Source organism: Bacillus rossius, chromosome 1, assembly GCF_032445375.1.
Source record: "Bacillus rossius redtenbacheri isolate Brsri chromosome 1, Brsri_v3, whole genome shotgun sequence".
NCBI lineage: Eukaryota > Metazoa > Arthropoda > Insecta > Phasmatodea > Bacillidae > Bacillus > Bacillus rossius.
The window spans coordinates 230,329,043-230,349,847 of NC_086330.1; the positions used below are offsets into that span (position 1 = coordinate 230,329,043).

General features: G+C 41.9%; 1 protein-coding gene and 1 long non-coding RNA gene across 3 annotated transcripts in view; one reads left to right on the forward strand and one right to left on the reverse strand.

The window, feature by feature from the left end:
* LOC134527347 (methionine--tRNA ligase, mitochondrial) overlaps positions 1-15,274 on the reverse strand; it is a 91,286-nt gene extending 76,012 nt beyond the window's left edge. The window contains exons 1-2 of one of the 2 annotated variants that reach the window (XM_063359948.1): positions 15,019-15,248; positions 5,299-5,576 (exon numbers count right to left, since the gene is read on the reverse strand). In XM_063359948.1, coding sequence (XP_063216018.1) covers positions 5,299-5,576; positions 15,019-15,130 — 390 coding nt within the window. In that variant the 5' untranslated portion in view covers positions 15,131-15,248. Of the gene's footprint in view, positions 1-5,298; positions 5,577-15,018 lie in introns of both variants that reach the window. The other variant, XM_063359949.1, reaches the window with a different exon arrangement.
* A 41-nt stretch (positions 15,275-15,315) lies between these two features.
* LOC134527350 (uncharacterized) overlaps positions 15,316-20,805 on the forward strand; it is a 35,718-nt gene continuing 30,228 nt past the window's right edge. Inside the window, exon 1 of the long non-coding RNA XR_010074167.1 lies at positions 15,316-15,413. This is a non-coding gene — a long non-coding RNA (uncharacterized LOC134527350). The remainder of the gene's footprint in view (positions 15,414-20,805) is intronic.

A 20,805-nucleotide genomic window follows, 5' to 3' on the forward strand; every position in this document is an offset into this window, starting at 1 on the left:
GCACGCCGTACACCGTCCAGCGCCCCTGGGTGCCGAAGTGCATCCGGCCAGCTCGTACTTCCACGGTGGCGTCGACCTCGTGCAGCCATGGGACCCCCAGAATCAGCCCCTCGCGGAGCTCGGGGACCACCCAGGCCTCGACGTGGCTAACGTGACCAACGATGCTCATTGTTACCTGAGTGATGCCCCCCGCTGCAACGACGGCATCCCTGGTGGCCAGCTGCACCAGCTCCCTCCGCGGTGTCACTGCCTCCGCTCCCACCAGGTGGGCCGCGATGTAGGTTCGGCTGGCGGCGGTGTCCACCAGGGCCAGCATCTCCCGCCCGTTAGCGCGGACAGGAATTCGCAGCAGCTCCGGCTCCTCGGGGCCGACCTGCCCCAGCTGTGCAGTCGTCTGTCCCCCACCGCCCCCGGCCACCTGGCCGTCCGGGCGTGGGGAACTCGCGGCGAGGTCCGCGGCTCGCTCCGGCGCCGACGTGTTGACGTTCCGGTGGTCCACCTCGTCGACGACAGGTCGACGAGGCGGCTGGTCCGGCCCTGGTATAACCGGCCTCAGGGCCGCGGCGGTGGCGCCGGCAGTCAGCTGTCCCTGCACGGAGATGGCCGGCGGGATGCCTGCGCTGATGCTCTGGTTGTCCGCCCCGTCGACGGCGTATCGACGAGGCGGCTGGTCCGGCCCTGGTATACCCGGCCTCAGGGCCGCGGTGGTGGCGCCGGCAGTCAGCTGTCCCTGCACGGAGATGGCCGGCGGGATGCCTGCGCTGATGCTCTGGTTGTCCGCCCCGTCGACGGCGTATCGACGAGGCGGCTGGTCCGGCCCTGGTATACCCGGCCTCAGGGCCGCGGTGGTGGCGCCGGCAGTCAGCTGTCCCTGCCCGGAGATGGCCGGCGGGACGCCTGCGCTGATGCTCTGATTGTCCACCCCGTCGACGGCGTGTCGACGAGGCGGCTGGTCCGGCCCTGGTATAACCGGCCTCAGGGCCGCGGTGGTGGCGCCGGCAGTCAGCTGTCCCTGCACGGAGATGGCCGGCGGGATGCCTGCGCTGACGCTCTGGTTGTCCACCCCGTCGACGGCGTGTCGACGAGGCGGCTGGTCCGGCCCTGGTATAACCGGCCTCAGGGCCGCGGTGGTGGCGCCGGCAGTCAGCTGTCCCTGCACGGAGATGGCCGGCGGGATGCCTGCGCTGACGCTCTGGTTGTCCACCCCGTCGACGGCGTGTCGACGAGGCGGCTGGTCCGGCCCTGGTATACCCGGCCTCAGGGCCGCGGTGGTGGCGCCGGCAGTCAGCTGTCCCCGCAGTTGCCTCGGCATGGGGACAGCTGATGAGGAGTAGTCCCGTTGTCCCCTGCTTCCCGGCGGCATACAGGACGTTAGTGCGGTAGGCGCCGGTGGTGGTCGACGTGTTCTGTCAGTTACTGGGACTGCCGGTGGCTGGCGGGCCGGGGAGCGGCACCCAGTTGTCCCTCCGCCCCCGGTCCTGCGTTTCCCGCCTGCGACGTGTTGCCTTCGCGCGCCTCCTCCCACGCGGCTCTGGTGGGGCAGAGGCGATGCCAATGGTACGCGTCCGGGCAAAAACGGCATCGCGGCGGACGTTCGTCCCTCTCTCTCGTATCTGTCCGCTCGTGACGTCCTCCTCCTGTCGCAGCTGGTTCCGGGCGTTCCCTGGTGCCACCGCGGTCTGTTGTCCTGCGCGGTCCCGCGCCGCCGGCGTAGCTCACCACGGTCAAGTCACTGTCCGTGACCTCTGTGACGGTGACCCCTCGCGGCCCCGAGCGAGCACGGGGAGCTCTCGCGCCCCTGAGTGCCGTCCTCCACTGCGACATGTCACGTTCGATCACGCGGGCGAGGGCCACGAACTCCTCCGTGTCACGACCAGCAGCCGTCCTCATGAAGGGGCGAAACTCTGGCAGCAATTGTTCGACAATGGTTGGCAACGCCGCACTCACGTCCCCACTTGTCCCCAATCGGCGGAACATGCGTAACTTCTCGTAAATGAACTGCTCTGCACTCTCGTCCTCCTCCTGGTTTCGGCAATAAAATGTCCGCAAACACATTGCCCGCGCCTGATCGTTATCAAACCTAGTTTTGACTTGGCGCACAAAATGTCCCCACTCGGTATCAAAACTCCCGGCCATTGACCACCAGTTCCTTGCCTCGCCGCGGAGCTGTCCCGCCACTCGCGGCGTCCACTCCGCCCGTCGCACTTCGTACAGTTTTAGGAGGTGTTCACACTCCCGCAAAAACTCCCGCGGGTCCTCGTTGTCTCTCCCCGCAAACTCTGGCAACTCAAACTGCGTGCTCACGTACCGCACTACCGGCCCATCTGCGTCCGCGTGCCTGTCCCCCTGTTCCCGTTTACTGTCCTCAACTGTGCTGTCCGTGCTGTTTACGCCCTCGGCCGCGCCGCCGGACCCGCAAACCTCGTTTTTTACGTCCATTTTCGCGGAGTCTCCCTCCTCACACAAGTCCGTTTCGAAACTGATTAGATCGTATCTTTCTTGTCCCGCCTGTTTCCACGCCATCCTGTCCTCCTGTGCTACTGATCCGCGGATCGTGAACACAATCTCCCCCAGTAATACAATACGATCCTCCCCAGCGCGTTATCTTCAGTCCGGGATACCGCTGCACCGCCGTCTTGTATTTCTGTCCCCCACGACGCGCTATCTCTCGCCGAAACGTCTCGTGTTCGCGCCGTTCCCGCGCTGCGTTATCTCCCGCCGGCGCGCCGGCGCGACGTCTCGAATTCGAGCCGCTCCCACGCCGCGCAGCCGCACCTGCTTCCGTTCTGTCCTGCACCTGCGCGCTTGCGTGCGCTTGCGTGCGCTTGCGTGCGCTTGCGTATGCTTACGGCCACACTAGTTGGGCGCCAAATGACGTCCCTCGGCTTCAGGTCCCCGTTTTCCCGTTGAAATAAATGTCCTGTTATGCCCGTACTGCCCTCGTCGGAGAGGTGTGGGTCCAGGCCAACGTGGCCGGGACCGGGAAAGGCGGGACCTGGAGGGAGAGTGAAGTGATTGCGAGGAATGTTGGTAGGTTGTCGCAAGCAGAACACGGCATTAACGAATTTCACGAGCCGTCTTTTATTAACGCTTATAAAGTCCTGCCGCAGCCTGGCGGAACCGTCGCGGAACAAGTGCCCTACCACGGCGACACGGACTCCCTGATGACGGGGCGGTTCTCAAATACGTTTCGGCGCGAATCGTAAAGTTTATTAATGCTAGGCTGACCCAGTGAGAAAGGGCCCGAAGACGGAACGCTGTACATACGCGGTCCGTTACGTAATGTTCCGTGGACGGCGAAAAGTTCAGAGACTCGTAGCACCACGTTCGCGTTGTAGAAACTGCCCGCTAGACACGTCTCCCGATGACTCGTAAGTTAACAATGCTAAGCTGATTCGCGGTGGCAGCTCAGCTGCCGTGACCGACTGCGGACTGAGCGAACGTTCAATCCCGAGCGCAACGTGCGCGGCTCGCGGAGCAACGAACACGTCTGTCTCCGCTCGAGACCAGGACGCGACTGCCTCTCCCCGCTCGCCCGCGGGCCGGCGCCCGCGGGTGGCGGGGAGGGAGGGGAAAATCGGCCGGCGTGGGAGAGAGCTCCGTCCCGCGGCGCGCCAGGCTGCAATTACATACTACGGCGAAACACTTCAGAAAAAGTTATTGAATTATTTACAAAGACATACACGAGACATTAATTACACAGCGAACTTGCACAATGAATAATAAATAAAATAAGTTAATTACACACATTCAAATCCCTTAATCGTTTACAAATATATACACACTGAAATAAAAGATAAAGTCACATAGAAAAAACACTCGTTGGCATGCTAGGGCGCACGCGGGTGCGTCCCTGGCCGTCGCACACACTGGGGTTCACTGGGGGGGAAAATAGGCCCCCTCAGGCCCGCGTCGGTGGCCAGGTACGGCCTCTGTATCTGGGAGGGTACGACGACTGTCGTCACAGTCAATATTACCAAAGAAGTAGTGGTGTTTTGACAGCTGTTAATACAAATAAATCTGTATCATTTCAAGCAATATATAATTATGACTACCACTGGTATTGAAGTTGTTTGGATAAAAATTAAAACTTCACCTACTGATTCTCTAACTCTTGGTAATATATATTTACCCCCAGATATTTTACTTATTTTAAGAATATAGAAGACAACCTCATCAGCTTTCAAAAAGACCCAGTGATACTTGGTGATTTCAATGGTCCCTGTGTGGATTGGTTTAATAATCATACTGCTAATATCTTGCATAGGTACTCACATCAAAACCAAGGCTCAAGATCTACTCAATGATATCCGAAAATCTTTTAGATCTTTGCTTTTCCAATATATCTAATTGTATAGCAATGTGCTTATAATTCTATTTATAATTTTGTCTTGTTATAGAGCACGAAGGAAAGCAAAACGAAAACCTTACAGAACTAAACTTGAAAAATATTTACCTAATTGGTAAATTTTTAAGTTAAAAAATAAAATTTTGTGTTACATCAGGATACTCTTTCACATTTGCAGTGTGACATAAACTTTTTATTATGTTTATTTTTAAATTTTTAGCATAATTAACAGTGGAAATATTTTGTTCCTTATCTACACATCTGTCTTGCTTCCTCGTATCTAAAATTAATTTAAATCTCACTTTATGCAATATATGACTAAATGTATATTCTTATGCACTTCAACTATCAACAGGAAATAGATTCCTAAAGGGTCTACACTGTTTTAGTGCATTATATATTACATTTTATGGATGCATTTAGCTTGGAATTACTTGCCAACAGCCATATCAGAGTTATCGTATTAATGTTGTCATAGTATTGTGACCTTAAGCTATTAACTCTGCCGTGTTGAACAATGTACGACGCCTAATCTGATTTGTCATGTCGTGTTGGTCAAGGTATTGTGACTCCATCTTAGAAGATCCCAATTAAAGATTCCTGCAGTTGTTAGATTAGTAACAGCTTTCTAGTAATTGCAGTCAGCACAATACATTATAAATGAGAGGCACTAATAGTGAAAGGTCTTTAATTCAGCATTCTATGGTTCTGTATATTCTATAATCCAGCACAAATTGATTACAGACCTTTCGCTGTGAAATGTCTACAGGAGTGAACATATTATATATATACATGTAAAATATACACACACTGTGTTTAAATGTTAGAACCAGAGGTAGCACAGTAAAACACTGCGTGTAATAATATGAGATATCGTGTAAACTGAAGCAAAGTAAAGTTACTTCATATTCTCATAAATACTAAAATCAAAAACAGAAGTGAAAACCCACCCAAAAATGATGAACAGCTGTTTTGTGTCTCTGCTGTGTGGTGCGCACAAAGTCAGTATACTCCACTTCAAATGCGTGGAAAAGCTCGTGGTACTGGCGAGAAATCTGGTCGCAATAGTCCGGGATGTGGCAGCCGGCTCGGGATGCGGCCTCCTGGATCTTGGTGCCATGCTCGTCTGTCCCCGTGGCAAACAGTGTCTGCTCACAGCCCAGCAGTCTGTGGTACCGGTGCATGGCGTCCGCTATGAGCGCACTGTACAGGTGTCCAATGTGTGGGGCTGCATCACAGGGATGGAGTCAACATCAGCACTGGCCAGCTACAGGCACATCTTGCAGCCTGATGATGGTGAGACCATCAGAGACAAAGTTACCATCAGCACTGGCTAAATAGAGGCACTGCTGTGGTCTTTCAACAGTAACTTTAATTTTACAACTGGTCAACTGCAAGACCATCAAAGAGCAAATCACTATCAGCACTGGCGAGACCAATCACCATCAGCATTGGTGATTTTGCTGGATTAACGAACATCAATATAGTTTTAACGGGAATACCAAGTGTGAAAATGTAAAAATGAGAAATGTTACCAGCTAGAAAACAGGAAATACTATACTTAAATAAAAAATTACGGTGAAATAAGAACTCCGGGAGTGCAGTAATGTGACCTGGCGGATAAGATCGACAGCCAGAATCTATCTGTAAGAAATCTAAGCGCATGCAGCTCAATTGATGCCTGTTTACAGAATGTGCCAAACCATAGAATGCAAACAGCAAGTTTTTTTTTCCAAGAAATTTTGTGACTTGTACAAAAGTGCTTTAGCTTTGTTCAGTCTTTAAAATGTAGAAGTTGAATGGCTAGGACAATGATTGGTAAAGAAATTTGCATATATTTTTTCCTTATTTATAAAATGATAAGTTATACATCCCAGAGCATTCGACTCTACGTAGTTCCACGAAACAAAATTAATTAATTATTTGATGCAAACTAAATAAATTAATGCACACTTTAAAATGTGTTTTTCATGTGGCTTTCAGAAAAATTTTACCTTGCTATTTTTTTCATATAGCTTATTTGGATAATTCACTTAATTCATGGTGTGTCTCATAATTTTATGTAATGACCATCAAGGGTATGTACGATCATAATTTATAAAGCCTATGGAAAAAGTAAGTACTTGAGATTTTGTTTCTTAAATTCTGTATTGTTTTTTTGGCAAGCTGAAGTTTACTTTCACTATTATGTGAAGCCTTGATAAATTTAAACTATGTATTTCATGGGTTAGCTAGGTACATGTAAACCATGCGTCTGCCCATGTAAACTGAAGAAAAAAGTTTGTCAGGTCAGCCATACTTTATAATACATCAAAGCAGTTAAATAAATTACTGAAAATCTCAAAAAAGTGTGTCTTAAATTCAGACCTAACCCTGTACAAAAAAAAAGTGCAAGTAAAAATTGACAAAAAATGCTGACAATGTTTAAAATTTAAACATTCTCTTTGATATATAACTTAAGGGCAGAAATAAAATTAAACATCAATTTTAAAAGGAAATATAGTATGAAACCTGCCCTGTTGTCACAAATTTGCACCTTTTTGCTTCCTGAATCAGGGGCGAAGCAATTGCAGTGGACACAACCATACCAGGTACTTCCCGCAGTCACACTTGCCTACCTGCAGCAGCTTAAACATTGTACTTAACTCCAACATCAGAGTCAGTAAATAATTACTGTCCTGCCTTATCCAAAAAAAAAGGCATCTACAATAAACAATAAGTTTTATATTTTCCTGAGATGCATTGTAATATTACAATCTTTTCTTTTTACCTATGTATTGAGGGCTTACCAGTGTTAAGGTTTGAATACTGGTGGAAAATAATAGGCGCCACCACGTGAGTGGGCACGTGGACCCGACTTGAAACTCTAACTCAGGGCGTTACGTAGCCCGTGTGCGGCGAGATATTAGCCCTCCTGATTTTTAACGCAACACCTGTCCCTAACTAAGCCCGCTCTCAGCGTCGGGCACGCTTCTAATTACCGCAGTGGGCTCTCAGGGCGTCCCACACGCCGCTGACCAGGTTAAGGACCCACGTGGCCCCCCCGAACACAAAGACACGTGACTCAATTAAGTTGGTTTTTATTTACTCACGTTAGACGCCCTTACACAATCCTTCCTTGATACTGTTATAAAACGCCCAAGGCATGAATCGAATTAGGTGAGGAGGCGAACCACACACGTGGTCGCCTCAAGCCGTTACTTAATACACAGATGACCAAAAACTCCGGAGAGTAAAGAATTATTAATTAAGCAGTCTCTCCGACCGAGAGGGGCCCCGAGGATAGAAAGAGAAAATAATTTGAATAAATTACTTAACAGAACTACTTCTCGGTGAAACAACGGTGATGTCCTCGGGGTGTCTGCAAAGACGTCCGCTCTCGGCCGGCTGAAGAAGGAGACTGGGCTGAGACAAGGGCATGCGGAAGGCAACATGGCGCCCTTCGCGCCAAACACAATTACCGTTAACATCTTAGCTATTGCGTGCCCCGGGTTATTATTGAAAATAACATGAACTCTTTATAAAAATTAGCACATCACACCCATGACCAGACCGTATGTAATTATTACTTATGTAATAGAAAATAGTTTAAATCAAGTTACATGCTAGTTCCTCCGTCGCCCGCTAGGGAGCGTCCATGTCCGCGCTTGCACGTATTTTATTACAAAATCATCATAAATTAATGAAACAAAAGGCACTCACATACATAATCCTGACACTATTTTGGGGCGAAATAAAAGGTTACAATGATATTACTATTACAAATAGGGGTGCGGCGCACTGAAGCTAAGCGCCCTCTTGCTGTAGTTCGTGGCGCGCAATTTGAATCTCACACGGCTACGTACGTCACAATACAAATGCCGGGTAGGAAAGGTGGTGGGAAAGGGAACGGAGGATGAACAGGCTCATGGGGCGAAGCCCCGGCTGATGTCAGTATATTTAAATTTTGGATGTTATTAATTCCATATGCGATTTTCATTTGTCTCCAGTGATAAAAAAAAGAACAAGATGCAAATGCTACCTACTTGTTAGGAACACTTTATTATATTTTGAGAATTCACATAAAAATTCTTAATACTACTTTGTCTTTATATTTATTGACTTAACTTTGGGTTTATACATGGGTTGTTAAGTATTTTCATTTTCATTATATTTTTTGACATGATAACGTCTTATAAATCAATGAACGCCGGCTACACGCACGAAAAAGCATGACTCATTGTCACGTTCTGCCTTAGCCGAGCGTGCAAGAACCGACCAACCACCGTTAAAATGTATGCAATTTTTCATCAATGTTTTCTTATGACGTTATCACGTAAAATTATCGTCCGTAAACCAACTTTACAGATAACCCCCTTTTTTTTACTTATTAATTCAATTTTGATTGAGATATTTCAATATCAAACTTCTCAAAAATAAAACCACTTTATTAATATGGTTCTTGCAGTAGATGGTTAGAAAATATATTGTACTGGTTTTTGTGGTTTCCTTTTCACTTAACCAATGAATAGCCAATATATTGTATGAATGGTGTGTTTGTTAGCAGGAGTGCTTCAAAGGTTTCGGATAAGCTATGTGGCATGTGCTATGTGTACTTACCTCACAGAATTAACATTTTATCTGAGATTTCGGACTAACATTAAAGTCTGCATCATTTACCACTCACGGCAAAGGACTTGTCACCGCCTCCAAAATGGGAAGTTTCTTTGTGTGATTTATATTATTATATTATTTTCATAGCCATTGGTTGCATGGTTATTGCATGTCTAGGTGAGCATGTGAAAGATTATGTGATGGAGAGGAAGCCAGACTTAAATTACAGAGTAATTCTGAACAAAAATGTATAACTTCAAAATGCTTCTCTTTTAACTTCCTGACATATTTTACAATCATTCTCTAAGAGGGTGTTGTGATAATTCTAGTAGTTTACCATTTTAACTAGTGATTTGATTAGGCTGCATATAAAGAAAATACTGTGATATTGTGAGAATGGTTAGTTACGTTAGGATAGGTATATTAAAAATACTATAAAATGATTCCAAAGATTAGTTAGGTATTACCAATATGAAATGTACCTATTAACATCACCACACCCCCTTACTATTTTACAGTATTTTTAATGTAGGTAAGCAAACTTTCACACAATTCAAAAATGAATCAAATAGAGGTAACCTTACCTAACCAACCATTCACACAAATCTTAAGTATTTTAAATGTAGCTAATATAACCTAATCAACCATCCCCACTATTACAAAGTATTTTCATGAAGCTAACATAACCTAACTAACTATTCACATGAATTTACGCCAATATTAATATACCTAACATAACATAAGTCACCACTATTTAAAATGGTCGTTTTCAAGTAAACTACTTGTTGTATCACAATGCCCTCTTTAGACAATGTTTGGAAATACAGTAGAGTCTCGCTAATTCGGACCCCGCTAGTCCGGACATCCGGTTAATCCGGACGGATATAAAAAATACGTAAATGATGAATAAGAATATTGTGACAAAGGAAAATAAGAAAATATATTTGTAAGAGAGGGTCCTCTTGCCCTCAGTAGCCGGGAGTATTACCGCTAGTTTTCCGCTCATCGTCTTTTCCAAGAAGTGACTCACTCTATCTATACCTGCGATTTGTTTTGTTTTGTTTTGTTCCCTTCAGTCAATGGTTACTCGTGCTGGTGACAAGTGTTTGTGACAGTTTAATTTTATTCAGTGCGAGCATTGTATTGTGTACACTTATTAAGAGCAACGTAATGGCTACTAAACGTAAGAAAGTGACTGTAACTATGGAGCAAAAACTCCAAGCCTTATTTCGTATTGATGCGGGTGAATCATTAACTAGAATCGCGCAAGATCTAGGAGTGGGAAAACAAACTGTTTCTGATTGGAAAAAAAATCGGAAAGAAATTGAAGATTTTTGTGCTAAAATGGTGAGTAAGGACAGTCTGGGTAACAGAAGCACGTTAAAAAAACCAAAAAATGAAACTTTAGACGAGGCTTTGTACATTTGGTTTTGCCAACAACGTGAACAAGGCGTTCCGCTGTCGGGCGTAACATTACAAGCGTTCGCGCTCAAACTCAATGAAAAATTAAAAGGTGACCCTGCTTTTACTGCCAGTGTGGGATGGTTATCTCGTTGGAAAGATTGACACGGTATTCGTGAACTTAGTGTAAGTGGTGAAATGTTGTCAGGTGACAATAGTGCAAGTGAAGACTTTAAAGTAAAATTTGAAAAGTTTGTTAAAGATGAAAACTTAGAGCCTTGCCAAGTGTTTAACGCTGATGAAACGGGATTAAATTACAAAATGCTTCCAAAAAAAACATTAGCATCAAAATTGGATTCTGTAGCCAAAGGTCATAAGGTAAAAAAAGAAAGAGTAACTTTGCTTCCTTGTAGTAATGCTTCTGGCAACTTGAAAATTCCACTATTGGTTATAGGCAAATCGGCTAAGCCTAGGGCACTTAAAAATCTTAATAGAAATGCTCTTCCAGCCCAGTACACTTCACAAAAATCAGCATGGATGGACAGCAAAATTTTTAAAGCTTGGTTTTTTGAAACATTTGTTCCTAAAACAAAAAAGTTTTTGAGAGACGAAAACCGCCCAGAAAAAGCTGTGTTGTTAATTGATAATGCACCATGCCACTCGAGTGAGGAAGAATTGCGAGACGGTGAAATTTTCGTAAAATTTCTGCCACCAAACGTGACTGCTTTGATACAACCAATGGATCAAGGGGTGATTGAAGCAATAAAACGGCGATATAGGAAAAAAATGATCATGTTTCTTTTAGAGCAACAAGAAGCAGACCCGTCAGCTAACTTAATGGATCATATTAAGAAAGTGACAATGAAGACTGTCATTTACTTGGTCGCAGAAGCATGGGAAGAAATTAAGCCGTCAACTCTTCAAAAAAGCTGGAAAAATTTGTGGCCAAGCATATCACAGGAAAAACAGGGACAAGACGAAACTCAACCAACTTCAACTAGCTTTGATTTTGTACATGTTTTTCAACAGTTGGAGGGTTGTGCCAACATAGAGGAGAATGACATATCAGAATGGATTAACGATGACAACGGTATTGGTCATCAAATGTTAAGTGAAGATGAAATCGTGGAGGCATGCATTGCAAACACAGCAACTGAAATAGACAGTTCGGAAGATGATGATGGAGGTACGGAGGAATCAGCTGGCCCAACTCATGGCGAAGCAACTACAATGCTGGAGGGGTTGCTGAGTTACTTAGAGAAGCAAAGCGACACAACGTCTGCTGAGCTACTGACGTTGAGGCGCCTACGAGATCGCACGGCAAAACGACGGCAATCTTCTTTAAAACAAAAGAATATTAAAAACTTTTTCGAGTAAATTAATTGTTTTTAAACTTTAATTGTTTTATACTTTTTAATTACATGTAGGTATGTACAATACATATTATTGTTTTATATATGTTACATACATATGTATATAGTTTCTTAAGAACCTTATAATAAAACGCAGTTGATTTTTAAGCATAACGATTTTTTATTTAGCCTATAAAACTTGTTTTTGATACATTTTAAAGTTGATTACGGATGATCCGGACTTTCGGTGATCCGGACAGGGTCCGGTCCGGACAAGTCCGGATTAGTGAGACACTACTGTAATGTAAAAAAAAATTTAAAAAAAATAGAATTTTTATCTAAATTTTTACAGAATAACGGCTCTCCTTCAGAATTACCAAATTATTTAGTAAAAATACCCTCTAAAATGTATACAAGTGCAGAAAATCAGTGTTAAGTTTCACATCTATGTACAGAAATGTAAATTAACTGACTTAAGTTAAAAATGTTTGGTAGGGTACATTTCTAGTTTAGAATCTTTTCCATAGAAATATTAATAAAATTACACCACTAGTGTTTTACAACACTAAAGACCTTCCTCTGTTTTTCCTGAAGAGTGTTTCAAAATTTCAATTGGTTTCTGAGATTTTACCATTTATGGGTAACATTATATAGCCTGTGCATTGATGCAGCTGCCAAAATTTTGTGCTTTAATTGTGTAGCGGATCCTGTGGTTCTCCTTAAATAAGTACTTGTATACAAAAGGCAATGTCATTATGTGTATCAAACATAATAATTCCTTATCAAACATAATAATTCCTTTTATACATCAGGTTATATGCTACTGCACTGCTATCCCACAGGGTTGTCTAAGGTGGCGGATACTGAGTCTGGGAGCCACCATGTGATTTGTGGGCACGTGGACCCGGCGAGACTCCTTTCTCGGCCCGTGATGTCGCCCAAGTGTGACGAGACACACAACCCTAATAATGCTTAGTTGGCCCCTAACACCCGCTCTCAGCGGCGGGCATGCTGGTACACTCATGTAATGCCCTAATCATTACCTAAATGGGCTCCAGGCGTCCCACACGCCAGGCGACTACACCGGGGCAAACGTGACCGAAATAATATACACTCGAGATTCACACCTGATATTTATTAACATTCCTCGTCTCTACATTGTTCATGCGAAGCGGATAAAAAGCCAACGGCAAACAATCGGTTTAGGAGGTGGGCCAGGTCACCACGTGGCCTGACCAAAGAAACGCAACGAAGTTAAATTTAAAATGCTCGAGGAGCTTAAATTGTTATTGAAACAGTCTACCACCCGGAGTAGGCCTCGACGACCGAAAGAAAGTGATTTAGATTAATATATGCAAAACGGTTGCTAACGGATCAGATATTACCAAACAATGATGTTGACGTGGTGCGGGAGTGTCCCACTCCGGGCGGCGGAAGAACAAGACTGACTGCTCAACAGGGTGTCATGGCGTCTCCCAACACTCGAGTTCCCATTTGCTTGTTAACTTATAATTAATCTAATTACTAACATAGTTAACCCTTTTAAAAATTAGTAATAATTAAACAACGATTTCTGAGACTTCCATCTAATTTCATAACAGTATACTTAATTATTTATTGTCTAAAGATTATTCGGTGGTAGTTCCTGTAGCGGCCACGTGTGGCACTGCGCCGTCCTTCCTGTGACTTAAGACAAAACACTGGGCGAAATTATAAAAACACACAATACATAGCCCTTTATTTCTTTACTTATTAATTAATTACTATTTTACGTTTATGGGCCGTCGCCGTGCCTCTAATGCCTCTTGCGGCTCACACACACACGCATGCACACGTCACCGTGGCGGGCGGTTCAAACAGAGGGTGATGGTGGGAGGGTGGTGGCGCTGGCGGAACAGGGGACACATCGGGCTCAAGGGAGGGCGCAGCCCTGGTTGACGTCAGCACAAAAGGAAATTAAATATGTGTATCAAACATAATACTTTTCATACAAAAAGGAATTTTCATTACATATATAAAATGTGACAATTCCTTTTATACATCCGGTTATGTGCTATTGTACAAAAAGAATTGTATTTTGTGTATCAAATGTAATCATTCCTTTTATAAAAAAAACAGGTACTGTCATTACGAGTAACACACTTAATAATTCCTTTTACACGTCAGGTTACATGTCATTGAAAAAAGTAATTGCCATTATATGTACCATACGTAATAAATCCTTTTATACAAAAAGGAATTGTCATTATGTGTATCAACATAATAATTCCTTTTTATAAGTCAGGCTATGTATGCACTACCCTACAAAAGAAATTGACTTTACGTGTCCAAACATAATAATTGCTTTTATACAAATGGAATTGCCATTCCATTATAATTTGTTTTATATGTCAAGTTATGTGTGATAGTGCAAAAGAAATTTGTCATTATGTGTATTAGACAAAATAATTTATTTTATATATCAGGTTACATGTTATCACACAAAAGGAATTTTCATTACATGTATCAACATAATAATTGCTTTTATACATCAGGTTACATGTTATCACACAAAAGGAATTGTCATATGCATCAAACCTAATAACTCTTTTGATGTCAGGTTACATGCTACCATACGTAATAAGTCAAGTGCTTCCATACTGCTAAAAAGTATCTCTGTCAAGGGTTGACGGATGGTTTTGGATGCACAGTAGGAACTATCGTACCAAGGGGCCTACGGCCGTATATAAATCACATTATATAAGTTTACTTTATATTTACCTTCCACATCGCAAAATCATAATACATAATACATACTTATATATGAAGAACCACCGGATCTGCTATGCACTTAAAGCACATAATGTTGGTGGCCCCATCAATTAACAGGGTATCTAATATAACCTAGGTATACATTGTAATTTCTAAGCAACCAGTAGGAATTATAAAACTCTTTCTGGAAAAACAGAGGAAGTCTGTAGTGTTATACAACACCATTATTGCAATTACATTATTACTAAAGAAAAGCAACTAAACTAGAATTTTACCTAATGTATCTATCTACAGGTAAAAAAACTTGTATTAACACTATGTCCAGCAGGAATATATGTGTGGCAAAAAATTCTCTCTCTCTTATTCTAAGTTATTTGCAACACTTACGAGCTCAAAAAATTAAAAAAAAAAAAATTATTTCATAGAAATACTTTCAACCATACAAGTTTCTGACACCTTGGTGTGGAGAACACAGAACAACATTTCACACAAAACCTAAACAGGAATATTTCATATTACAGCCGTTTCTCGTGTCTATATAAATATTATATGCGTGGACAAAATTTTACTTACAAGCATTTACATAAAATATTGGTGTCGTTACAAAATAGTACTTGTATCTTTTCTGATATAATAAAAATTTTCTTGTTGGAATTGTGCGTATAATATGTTTAACACAAAACATAATTCTCTTTTCGTTTAACTTGGATGAGGGTTTTCAAATTTCTATGTTTCTGATATTTAAAACAATATCCATAGAGAATATTAAAGCTGTAGCAAACCGTATGTATTCGGTACTGAGTAACGAGTGCGCAATCGAGTTACGAGTAACGAAACGTTACACAATGCATTTCGTTACTCGTATTTTTCGTAGTATGGGTAACACAAGTACCGCTGATGCGTGTATTGAAACGTTTGCTGATCGTATGATTTACGCATGCACGCGGTTATTCGGTGAATTTAAAAATGTAAGTTACAAAGAACGATGTTTGTTTATTAAGTAAAGTATAATTTGGGAATTTGTCGTCCAAGTTTTTTACTGTTTATTAAAGGTATTGTGTGTGTCGACAAAGTTTGAGATTGGAACAGAAAAGCAGAAACAAGGTAAGAAAGTATCTTTTACAAATTAGAAATATATACATATTTGGTTTTTATTATAGCGTATTTTCACTTTTTTTTTGTTCTTACCTTAAAAGAGATTATATAATAAAGCCGCTCTAATGAGAGTTAATTGTTTCTTGGTTAACAAAAACTGTTAATTATCAAATATTGTTAATTGTTTATATTCGATTTATCATTATTTACAATTATTTTTCTTTATTTTACAGTTAAATTTACCTACTACAATAGGTAAGAAAAGAAAGTAAACTATGTTGTTTTTTTTTTTTTAACTCAGACTAAAAGGTTTGTTTGACTCGAGGTCTCTCGTGCTCCTCGGGAGTTAAAAGAGTTGGAAGCGTTGACCTGGGGGCAAAAAGAGTCGGTAACTTTAAATACACGAAGAAAACGCTATTTGTTGTAAAACAATGATGGCGGAAAATATAGCAGACATCGTGAGAAATTTGTTTGGAAATGAAAATTCATATGAAGTTGAAGCTGCTATTGATTTACCATATATTGGACTACAAATTATGAGAGAGCTTGATGAAGGTAAAAAATATAGGTAAATATTGCTTTTTGACTTTAAAACGCCTGTTATGCATTAGCTAACCTGTACTAGGAAACGATTGCAAATCTTGTGATTGTTAAATGAAGGACGCCAAATAAGTTATATTGAAATGTTTTTCTGCTTCAATGTTGTCATCTATTAAAATATTACTGTCATCACCAAATGTAGCTTGATAACATATTGACTCCATCTCAAAGTCGCGCCAAAACAACCAGCAGACGACTTGCCCTCGCAACTCTTCCTCGAGAGGAGGAGCATCGAGAGCATGACCTGAGTGACCTGAGAGCAACTTGCCCCGGCAAGTTAAACGACCATCCGCCATTCTGTTTCCTGAAAAGGGAGCTCCGAGAGTTGACAGGTCAAAAAGAGACCTCGAGTCAAAAAAACCTAAAGACTATAAAGCAAAATGTAATCTTTGGAATTCGTTGTATTCAGTGAAAGGTGGCTCTACTACAAATTTGAAAATGCATCTCATTAAAAAACACAGATCAACCTATGAAACCATCATTCCATGCTCCGTGTCAGATGCAGCAGTTCTGGAAGCTCCTATACCATCAACTTCAGCAAGTAAAGAATCTACTAATTCTGTAATTGAAACAAACGAAACCAATTCGCAGCAGACTAAGTTAATTGCCTTTATTAAACGACCAGTAGATGTAGTAAGAGAAAAAATTAATGATTTTTTTTGTGTAGTTGAAGACGCGGGTTTTAAAGATCTTATTAATTACTTTGAACCAGGTTACAAAATGCCTTCAAGGTACATATAAAGCAATACTTTATTGGACGATCAATCCTCAGAAGTCCAAAAAAAATTAAAAGTAGAATTGGAGAGTGCAAAATATGAATCGATCACCACCGATGGCTGGACTTCAAATGAAACAACTTCTTACCAAGCTGTAACAGCCCATTATTTATTTAATTGGGAGTTGAAGTCTGCTTTGTTAGGATATTTTAAATGTCATGAGCGACACACGGCCGAATATATTAAAAATGAGCTGTATAGGTTGCTCTTCCATTTGAGCATACAAAATAAAATATTTGTCTGCATTACAGATAACACAGCGAACATGAAGGCGGCTATACGATTAACAAATTATAAACATTTGCCGTGGATCGCTCACACTCTTAATTTAGTCGTGCATGCAGGACTCTAGAACTGTGGACTCATAGAGCTGATAAAAAAAATAAAAGCCATTGTGGAACATTTCCACAAGAGTCTAATAGCTACCAAAAAACTAATTGCAAGGAAGGAGCAGCTGAGGCCTAATCAAAACCATTGAAGCTAAAAAAATGGACATAGTGACCAGATGGAACTATACCCTGGACATGATTGAGAGGATTTGTTCACTTCAAGAACCTTTAGAAGCGTCTCTTGGAATTCTACACAATCCGGTAGAAAATCTTTTGGAAGGCGAATGGCAGACACTGCCAGAAATATTGATAATTCTAAAGTCATTAAAGCAACTCACTGAAGAAACGTTTTCAGAAAAAAAAGTCACTGTTTCAATGGTCCTGGCTTCGACAGAAAGTATGATTAGAATTTTTCACAGTTTAGATACAAATATTATTACAGATACAGGAAAGGAACTGGCAAATAAAATAATAACGGAATTTAAAAGTAGATTCAAGAATTGTTACAGACACCTAGTGTTATCGAAAGCAGCACTGTTAGACCCTCGTTTTAAGAAGCTGGCATTTAGGTTTGATGCATCAAGTTATGAGTCTGCCAGAGATGCATTGAAAACTGAGCTGCAAAACGAGTTTAACTTTCATAAGCAGTCAATAGAACCTAACGAGAACGAATCGACTTTAGCTATATCTACTGGCGACACCATCGCTGATAACGACTCAATATTAAAAGATTTTGATGCTTTGGCAACGTCAGCATCTGCTTCGAACTCTATAGTTAGCAGCAGCATAATTACTATGAGGCAATTTCTAGAAGAACGCATTATTCCTCGAAATGAGTGTAATTTGAAATTGTGGCAGGTGCAGGCAATTCTATACCCCGAACTCTCAAACTTGGCTGAGAAATATTTATCAGTAATGGCTACCTTGTTCCATCTGAAAGGACTTTTTCCAAATCGGGCCAAATATTAAGTGAGAGGCGCAGCTCTATTCAACCAAAGCGAATGGAAAAGATTTTATTTAAAATATGAACCAAAGATTCCTGCAAAAAAAGATTTTATTTAATATGTTTTTTAAAGTGAAAACATCTTTAGCCGCATTGGGCGATTTTTGGTAGGGGCAAAACTTATGGGTTCGCGTCACCGACATGACATGCTAGTGACATGTTGCACCAGACTGGCGACGTGCACCGGCTTGTATAGGCCCTACATGTATACGCATATATACACTAATACATTGTATATACTCGACTGTATCATGTGTGTGTTGGACTCTTTTTTGGATGGGTAAAATCTTGTGAGTTCGCAGCACCGACATGCTGTAATAGCAGTAAGTGAAGTTAATTTGACCACGTGAATACATGACCTATGTCTGACATCTGTGGTAAGTCATAGCTAGGTAATGGATTTTACGTAATTTTGACATACTACTGACATCTGTTGTGACTAAAAAATGATGTAAGGATAAATGATATCATGCTGACATCGTACTTACTTATATAATACCGAAATCATTTTCTTACGTACTTTGATGTAGAAATGATGTCATATAAAACATTGTAAGTTTTCACTTTTTCACTTCTGTTGGCAGTTCCAATGACAGGTTTTTTTTGCTACGAGCAAGTCGCAGATGTTAAATGTTAACGCTTGCCCATAACAATTGAGGTGCTCCAGGTTAAATTTCATTCTAAGAAAAAATATTTTCTCTGTTGTTTTAGTTTTGTTTAAAATATGTTTTTATTTTATTAAGAATAAAAGATTTTTGTTATTTGAATTTTGTTAAAAAAAAAAAAGTTTTATTTAATTTGTTATGTTTAATTTAATTCTAAGCAAAACTATTTTTATGTTGATTTATTATTAGAATGATGTTTAAATTTTATTAAAATCGATGCATAATGGATTGCGATTTTATTGTTATATAACATAAGCTCACTGTTAAAATTTTCAAAATAGTAAATCCATTGCAAATTAAGTATGTTCCGTCGACAGTTCACTTGTAGTTCTACAATTTACCTAATAAATCAAATTAAATTGAGAATGACTTAAATACAAGCCTGGTTCAAAATCGGAAAAGTGAATAAATGCACCTTACTCAGTTTGGTATGTAATGTATATGTATGTTTTCTACAAATTACGAATGTTGCGATGCCCCGACATCATAATGTAAGCGTAAGCAATACGACTCGATTCGATGCCACCGCGGTCCCTGTGTATGATAAATTAAACAAAATTTAATGGCAACACCACTTTTAAATTTAAAAAAACAGTGCAAGGGAAGTGCGATGTAGGAGTGCCCTGGTCACTCACGTGTGAAATTTTATTAATACCGACGTCGTCCGGGCCTGCGGCCCCCTTTGAGCCCGATATGCCACCGCCCAAGCACCACCATATCTATTCAAACCTCCCGCTTGTGCGTGCATGTGTGTGCGTGTGTTGGTAGCCCGGCAAAAGGGCACTTAGCTGCAGTGTGCCGCACCCCTATATGTATTAATTAATTATTGTAATCCTTTTCTTTTCGTCCCAAAATAGTGTCACGACGGCTATGTATGTGAGTGTCTTTTGTTTAATTAAATTATGATGTTTTTGTAGTAAAATACGTGCAAACACGGACAAGGACACTCCCAGGCGGGCGATGGCGGAACTAGCATGCAACTTGATTTAAACTATTTTTACCTACATAAGTAATAATTACAGACGGTCTGGTCATGGGTGTGATGTGCTAATTTTTCTAAAGAGTTTATGTTATTTTCCATAATAACCCGGGGCACGCAATAGCTAGGGTGTTAACGGTAATTGTGTTCGGCGCAAAGGGCGCCATGTTGCCATCCGCAAGCCCTTGTCTCTCCCCAGTCTCCTTCTTCAGCCGGCCGAGAGCGGACGTCTCTGCGGCTTGAGGCGACCACATGCGTGGTTCGCCTCCTCACCTAATTCGATTCGTGCCTCGGGCATTTTATAACAGTATCAAGGAAGGAAGGTGTAAGGGCGTGTAACGTGAGTAAATAAAAACCAACTTAATTGAGTCACGTGTCTTTGTGTTCGGGGGGGCCACGTGGGTCCTTAACCTGGTCAGCGGCGTGTGGGACACCCTAAGAGCCCACTGCGGTTAATTAGAAGCGTGCCCGACTCTGAGAGTGGGCTTGGTTAGGAACAGGTGTTGCATTTAAAATCAGGAGGGCTAATATCTCGCCGCACACGGGCCACGTAACGCCCTGAGTTAGAGTTTCAAGCCGGGTCCACGTGCCCACTCACGTGGTGGCGCCCATTATTTTCCACCAGTATTCAAACCTTAACACCGGTACGCCCTCAATACATTTATGAGTGAGTGCTCCCCTTGTGGCCTTCAGCCTAAATTAAATAAAGTAGTGTGTGACGTAATTATAACCTCCCCAATTTTTGTATATCATTCGCCACTGGAGCAGTCAACAAGTGACGAACAGTCTCCAGTGTGACTCGCATTATTCAAACTTAATTAATGTAAACTTGTTAAACCCAATTCCCAAAACGTATCTGTGTATTAGGTTAATTTTTATTATTTAATGTGTGAATTTAGAGCCACTTTCAATC